The sequence below is a fragment of the Bidens hawaiensis genome, unplaced genomic scaffold (assembly GCF_021521415.1).
Source record: "Bidens hawaiensis isolate Kalapana, Puna unplaced genomic scaffold, B.hawaiensis_p1.1 tig00027067_1, whole genome shotgun sequence".
Classification (NCBI taxonomy): domain Eukaryota; kingdom Viridiplantae; phylum Streptophyta; class Magnoliopsida; order Asterales; family Asteraceae; genus Bidens; species Bidens hawaiensis.
The window spans coordinates 240,824-248,171 of NW_027494362.1; the positions used below are offsets into that span (position 1 = coordinate 240,824).

The 7,348-nt window shown below is 34.7% G+C and overlaps 2 protein-coding genes across 2 annotated transcripts; both read left to right on the plus strand.

Annotated features, from left to right (window-relative positions):
- The first annotated feature begins 1,406 nt into the window (after positions 1 to 1,406).
- Positions 1,407 to 2,493, plus strand: LOC143574636 (F-box protein SKIP19-like). The gene is made up of 2 exons (XM_077059210.1): positions 1,407 to 1,774; positions 1,923 to 2,493. The coding sequence occupies exons 1-2, from the start codon at positions 1,407 to 1,409 to the stop codon at positions 2,491 to 2,493; spliced, it is 939 nt and encodes a 312-aa protein (XP_076915325.1).
- A 3,494-nt stretch (positions 2,494 to 5,987) lies between these two features.
- LOC143574637 (putative F-box/LRR-repeat protein 23) lies at positions 5,988 to 7,025 on the plus strand. The gene is made up of 3 exons (XM_077059211.1): positions 5,988 to 6,465; positions 6,520 to 6,606; positions 6,661 to 7,025. The coding sequence occupies exons 1-3, from the start codon at positions 6,017 to 6,019 to the stop codon at positions 6,989 to 6,991; spliced, it is 867 nt and encodes a 288-aa protein (XP_076915326.1). The 5' UTR covers positions 5,988 to 6,016; the 3' UTR covers positions 6,992 to 7,025.
- Positions 7,026 to 7,348: the final 323 nt, after the last annotated feature.

A 7,348-nucleotide genomic window follows, 5' to 3' on the forward strand; every position in this document is an offset into this window, starting at 1 on the left:
ATTGGTTATGAGTTAAGGAGAGAGAACAATAATGATAAACGTATAAAAAACTATTATTCAATTGAAAAGGTAAAACGAAATTTAGTGATGGATAAAAGCTTCATATTATTATTATTATTATTATTATTATTATTATTATTATTAATTGTGATCATTAATCTTAAAATATCAAAGGGCATTTGACTAGTGATACCAAAGTGTTAGATACTTTTGATGATCCTTGCAAATGGTGAGAATTTCAAGTTTTGTAAAGAAAAAAAGTGTGTAGATTTCTAATAAGATTAATTGTCAAAACAATTATAAACATATGAATTAGATAAAATATTAGTTTCGGTTATAAGAGCATTCTCAACCTATCCTTCATCCATATCTCTATAATTATACTAAAAAACACTAAATTTTCCTGTTCTACTCAATTAAATAATACTTTTTTTATACATTTATCATTGCAGTTTTCTCTCTCATTTACTCACAACCAATTCAACAAATATTAAAAAATAAATAGAGACGAACTTTGTTTCCCCACATTACACCCTATAATTTACACTTATAACCAGTCAAAAAATTATCTCTTGATTTCTTCAATCGTCAAATATGAGTTCAATATCGCAATGTAATCGACCTTCGTTCGATCACCATTCACCCGAGATCGATTTTCGCAGAACATCTAAAAAAAGACTAGTGTTTAGTTGTCCAAAAGACCAACCCAATTTGACAACCAACTTAAACATAACCGATGATGATTATTGTTGTTGTTATCATTAATCTTAAAATATCAAAGGGCATCTGGCTAGTGATACCAAAGTGTTAGAGACTAGAGAGTGTTGATGATCCTCGCAAAGTGGTGAGAATTTCAAGTTTTGTAAAGAACAAAAAATGTGTAGATTTCTAATAAAATTAATTGTCTTAAAGAAATATAAAAATACGAATTAGATAAAATGTTAGTTTCAGTTATAAGATACCAACTTTATTAAATGGGTAATAATTCTAGGAAAACAAAACGTTTCCAATACGTCAAATCTTAGCATTCCCTGCGTTTTTTTTTTCCAAAACGTCAATCTCAATCATCAATATATATACAAATTTTTGTCAAAACAGTCGATCACCACCTCAAACCAATTTCGCATCTTGTAGCAAACACTAGTATCTTCCTACTTGCCACCAACGGCTTTTCAAAGATTCCGTGTAATGTGATTTCATCCTTTGCTGAAGTTACTTCATAAATTAATTGATATATGTTTGTCATTTATTCATATTATGATATCTTTTGCCCTGTATTCACACTTAACTTCGTGTAACTAGGGCCACTGGTTATAAAGAAAACGTTTATAACATTATTATATTTATAAGCATATGAAATGGATTGAATTTAACATCTGATTTGTTTTGTGAAAATTAAAGTGACAATGCAATCAAATTTGAATCGACGAAGAAGCAAGATTGTCTCAAAACCCAAACAGCCATTGCGAGTGAGCGAACCAACTAGGAACTGGCTGGAGCTCTCATCAGATGTAACGGTAAACATACTACAAAGAATTGATGGGTTTGACATTCTTGATAATGCCCAAAATGTGTGCACTGCTTGGTGTGAAATCTGCAAGGACCCTGCCATGTGGAGGGTTGTATATATGGACAGATCATATTCAGCTGGCAAAGGAAGGCTCGAATGTCGGGACATGTGTATGCAGGCGGTGGATAGGAGTCAAGGCCAATTGGTTGATTTAACAGTCATTGGTTTTTGCGACGACGAGCTTCTACAGTTTATTGTTGATAGGTATGTGTAGTTTTCGGGTATAATAACAGCGTTATTATTTGTTTAATGGCGTAGCAGTTTTATCTTATTTGTTTCTGCTTTGTTTGGAAAAATGTTACTTTAAGAAATCGTATTTTTGATATGTTTTGCTTCTTTTACACATTAACAGATCAAGTCAGCTTAGGCGTCTAGAAATCGTACTATATGCTCATGACTATTATGATATCTGGAGTGTAGCTTTCAAGAAGTTGCCACTTTTGGAGGAGCTCAGCCTTGTTGAAACAAAAATTTGGAAAAATGATTTTGAAGCTGCTGGCCGTTATTGCCCCTTGTTAAAAACACTTAAACTGAACAAAAGAGCCGTTAGATATTGGGAGGGTGATGATTCGATAGCCTTAGCGATTGGGAAAAACTTACCCGAGTTAACTCACCTTGAATTCATTGGGAACATCATGACAAACACTGGGTTGCTGGCCATTCTAGATGGCTATTGTAACCTTGAATTGCTTGACCTGCGTCGGTCCTTGTATGTTGATCTAAAGGGGGACTTGGGGAAAAGATGCTCAGAACAGATTAAAAATCTTAGACTTCCTAAAGATTCTTTTGAAGGGTTTCCATATACTCGCTATGTCTTGTATGGTTGTGATTCTGACGATGAATATAAAGCGTACTTGGACTTTGATGAATACACAGCTTATGGTGATGATCCCTATGATAATGATGACAAACGTGTGAGATGATGGCTTCTATGGACATGTAATCTGCTATGCAGAAATGTAAATTGTTGTATGGTTGTTACCTCAACACTTATAAGTGAATCATACTTAATGACAGGGATACTAATCATTGTTTATATTTTACTTTCAATGGTGTAGCTGTTGCCTGCCTGCAAGAACTAATCTTCTTTTTGGCCTTGATCAGACTAAGGTAAATTTGTTGAAAAGCAGCTGGGTAATTTTAAGGATGTTTGTTTGGGAGTTGACATTTGTTCTTGGATTTTAAGTCTATTACTTGAAACTCTTTTTTTTTTTTTTTCGTTTTTGTCTATGCATGGGATCGTGATGTCTGGCCGGTTTTTTATATATCTTTTATTATCCAGTGCTATTATTATATTAAGTGTTTTTACAGAGACTATAAATGAATATAAGATCCAAGAATAATTTGTTACTAGAGATTTAGTTAGTTTTGTCAATCTGATTAGAAATTTATCATTATTGTATTTGTCATTATGATCAAAACCGGTTAACGTGAACCAAATGGATCATTTTCTAAACGACCCTCTTGATTTGTATCCGTTTTTGCCAAAACTCGTTCTGAGTAGAACCAAGGTGTGCTATTCTGACCTAAACCTGTCCTGACATATTACACCGACCTGCTCATCCCACCCTTTACGTCAGGTATTGTTTTAAGTTGTAATGAAATCCATCCTCTCATTCCCATTCTCTACCAAGCTATAAGTTTAAGCTTAAACTTGGCTGTTTACGACTCCGTACACTCCATTTATGTCAAGATAAAGAGCATAAATCGCAGAAATGTATAGCCTATCTATCCCAACCTTTCCCGTTCATTATTTTCCCTTCATAATAAAAGATATTTTAGTTTAATTAATTTTAGAATTCTGTTATGTTAATTCTTCGTACAAATTGATAAATGATAGTAACCGATTTGTGAATTAGCTTATTCTATTCTACATTAATAATTTCATCCATTGTTTGTTCGATGATGGTTATCCGGGTATTCGTAGGGTATATCGTGACTATCCAGTCGTACCCCGACCGGAACCAAAACTGCAAGATGGTTAATGTGGGAACCGAGAACTGCACCGGGCTGGTTTTTGGTAGTACGGCTGTACGGGGGTTTGCATGGGCTGTACTTGGACCAGTTATTTTTCTAGGCCTAAAAAGATTTATATTTGCTTGTTTTGGGCTGCTGTCTGCGAACAGTATTGGGGACATGTCGGGCTGCAAAGTTTGAATACAAAAACAGAGCTAGCTGGATAAAGTCATAAAACATAGAAAGTAAAAACTGTTTCAAACCATTTAAAAAAAATAAAAAAACCCATAAGGTCATGCACAACAAGGGGAATAACTGAATATATAAGGGGAATGAGCACTTATGGGTACTATTCAAGTATTGGTCAATCATGTATTGTCATTTTATTTCTACTCTCAACTCTTAAGCATCCATAAACCACAAAAAAACTGGCAGTACCTACCAGCAAGTATCGTAGAACTTTTTGTTTTTCGTTTTTATTTAAAACATATTAAGCAATTAAATGCAATTAAAATTTCATTAAAATTAAAAATGTTAAATAATTCAAAGCGGGAAAAATAAAATACAACAATTCAAACCAAAAAAATTAAAATACGAAATCTTAAACTAAACACTCCTTTTTCGAGATCACGTCGAACGATTTTTTTAGGAATGCTCAAAGATGCTACAGTGTCTTCCTTTTCGGCTTGCTTGATGAGATCTTTGAAAAATTATCGTTTGAAAAAAATATTGTTAGCGGAATCATCTGGCGGTATGAATATCCCGAGATCATCATTTGAGCAATTAGCCATCGAGGGTTTGAGTGAACAAAATGGTGAAAGTTTGAGTGAATAAAAATAGTGAATGATTGATGGTATTTATGTATGATAATAATATGTAATAAATTAATTATTAATTCATTTTAATTCTCAAAAAATAATCAATTTTATGTAGCAAACCTTTCTCATGGAATAAAATCATGCACCCTATCCAATGGGGTGGTGGCGGTGTTGCTATGTAGTTTGGAAGCCATGCATCCTACCCATATGGATGTCTCGTCTGCTCTAATAAACCACCGATTAAATGTTAGATAAACCATTGAAACTAGAGGTGTAAATACAAATTAACCCGTTTTTAAAGTATCAATTACTAACCAGACTAACCATAACCGGTTATTGGTCAAACAGTAAAAACTAGTTATTGCTGATAACCCCGGTTTTTGAGTGGAAAATTTCTATCCTATGGAATAGGTCTTGTTCGATTATTAATCGATTAACCAAAAATTCCCTTGGAATTAAGCTTATTAACACTAACCTTGTTAGCCTATGTTCGGTTAACCAGTTTCTATTAGATCACTAACCGAGTAACCGGTTCCTAACCATTGGTCAGTAACCGGTTTCTCCTATACCAGCTCTTAATCAGTTACGGTTTGGTCTTGTTAACCTTCTACAACTTACACCACTATTTGAAACCATACAAACAAAACCTATTTTTTAAACAATTACAACAAAATAGTTATTACTTGATTTCTTCATATACGTGTCCAATACCGCAATGTATTCGACCTTTGCTCGACCATTGACCAAGTTTTCGCATAACATCTAAAAAATGTAAAGTATTCAAAAAGCCCAACCCACTTCGATTAACAACTTAAGGTAACCGAATGATTATTTTTATAGAATGACTACTTTCTTTTTTGTGTTTTAGGCCACAACACTCTTTGATTTGAAAAGCCCTGTTGTCTTATTCTGGCCAGACTATGTTGTCTTACCTGGCCCATGCTAGCTTCAGAGTTTGGCTCGGACGTTCCTTGGAAACCATACCGCATGTTGCCACCTGACAGTCGTTGTGCCGCCACAAAAGCAGAACTCTCTGACGTAACACACGGTAGGATGAAATACCAGGTGGACTCGGAATCCGAACTGACAACCTCGCAAGCCTCAACTGGGTCTCCACCGGATACCACTAGGCCATGGGGGACTAACCAATTGATTATTACCTAGGTAAATTTGGATTTGTATATAACAAAATATATTCATAGTAGAAAAAATATATGGAATATAGGGTGGCCGGGTATAATATATAATCGATCCCCTCTTGTTCGTAATCGCAAACACCAATTTCTTCGTAATCGCCTCCCAGGATTCTCTTGTTCAGTGTAATGTTACTTCATCTTTTTCAGAAAAATTTCTTAATTACTACATAATTTGATATATCTTTTCTTTTATATTCGAAATGCAGTTGGTTCTAGGGTTTTTTAAATCTTAAAATTTCGACACTTAACTTCATGCGAGAGCTATTAATTAATTAGCTTTCATTGGTGTGCTTTATTTTTATGTCAATCACATGTCTTGTGTTGCCAAATTGCTAGGGCTTTAATTTGAGCTTCACATCTGTCAGGGTTAATTTTTAAATATACTAACTTACTAAGAAATTGATTATAATATATCATATATGTATGCATATGAAGTTCCATGGTCTAACATTTGATTTGTGATTGTGAAAGTGATAATGGCATCAAAATCAAACGTTGAAGAAGCCCAAACAGATATGGCAAGTGAAGAACCAACAAGGAACTGGTTGGAGCTTCCATTAGATTTAATGCTTAATTTTCTCCAAAGAGTTGGTCTGGTTGACCAACTTCAGAATGCTGAGTTAGTGTGCACCGTATGGCGTGATATCTGCAAGGACCCTGCAATGTGGAGGGTCGTTTATATGGATAAATACACTGGTGGGTATGGACAGCGCCAATGTCGCGACATGTGTAAGCTTGCTGTGGATAGAAGCCAAGGCCAATTGCTTGATTTAACCATCATCGGTTTTTGCGATAATGATCTTCTTCTATATGTTGTTGATAGGTATGAGCTTTGGTATTTGAGTATCAAATTAGATACTCTACAATCTGCATTATTATTTCTTCAATGGTGTTGCAGTTCATCTTCTTCATATTTGAAGGAAAACTATCATTCTTGACAATCGTACTATATCTTATACTGATATGATTTGCTTAACAGATCAAGTCAGCTTAGACGTTTAGAAATCATACAAGATTTTGGTATTGTTGATAAAATCTGGAATGAAGCTTTCAAGAAACTACCATTGTTGGAGGAACTTTCACTTCTCAATAAAAAAAATTTGTATAGAAGATATTGAAGCTGCTGTACGCTATTGCCCCTTGTTAAAACACTCAGATTGAACAAAAAACCAGATGGATTCTGGCAGGTTGATGATTCGTTTGCCTTTGCTATTGCGAAAAACTTACCTGAGTTAACTCACCTTCAACTCTTTGGGAGCAACATCACCAACACTGGGTTGAAGGCCATTCTAGATGGTTGCTCTCACCTTGAGTCTCTTGACCTGCGTCGATGCTGGACCATTGATCTAAAAGGAGACTTGGGGAAAAGATGTTCACAACAGATTAAACACCTAAAACTTCCTAATGAGTCTTTTACAGGGCTTCCATATTTTAATTATTTTGTTTTATAAGATTGTAATAATGATGACTTGAGTGAGATCATGGCTTCCAACATGTTTGGATAATCTGCTATTTAGAAAGGTTAGTTGCTTGCCTGCCAGAAGAGTATTCTTTTTGGCCATGCTCAGACAATCTAACTTTCGTGGAAAACTATTTTTATTTGGAGGTTATTATTTGTTTTTGGAATTGAAGTCCATTACTTGAAACTATTCTGTAGGTCCCGTAGTGGATGAATCTAACAACATGTCTTGGATCAACCAAACTTAGTGCTAGCGGAAATCACACTAAGTCACCTAAGAGGTCTCGGATCTTGAAATTATTGTTTACGGGTGAAAAAGAAAGAGAAAGAGGAGCTTGAGGAATTGCCA

Coding starts and splice junctions, on each gene's coding strand:
- LOC143574636 (XM_077059210.1), top strand. CDS start 1,407: ATGCAATCAAATTTGAATCGACGAAGAAGCAAGATTGTCTCAAAACCC. Junction 1,775..1,922: donor CTACAGTTTATTGTTGATAG/GTATGTGTAGTT, acceptor ACACATTAACAG/ATCAAGTCAGCTTAGGCGTC.
- LOC143574637 (XM_077059211.1), top strand. CDS start 6,017: ATGGCATCAAAATCAAACGTTGAAGAAGCCCAAACAGATATGGCAAGT. Junction 6,466..6,519: donor TCTTCATATTTGAAGGAAAA/CTATCATTCTTG, acceptor TTTGCTTAACAG/ATCAAGTCAGCTTAGACGTT. Junction 6,607..6,660: donor GCTTTCAAGAAACTACCATT/GTTGGAGGAACT, acceptor AAGATATTGAAG/CTGCTGTACGCTATTGCCCC.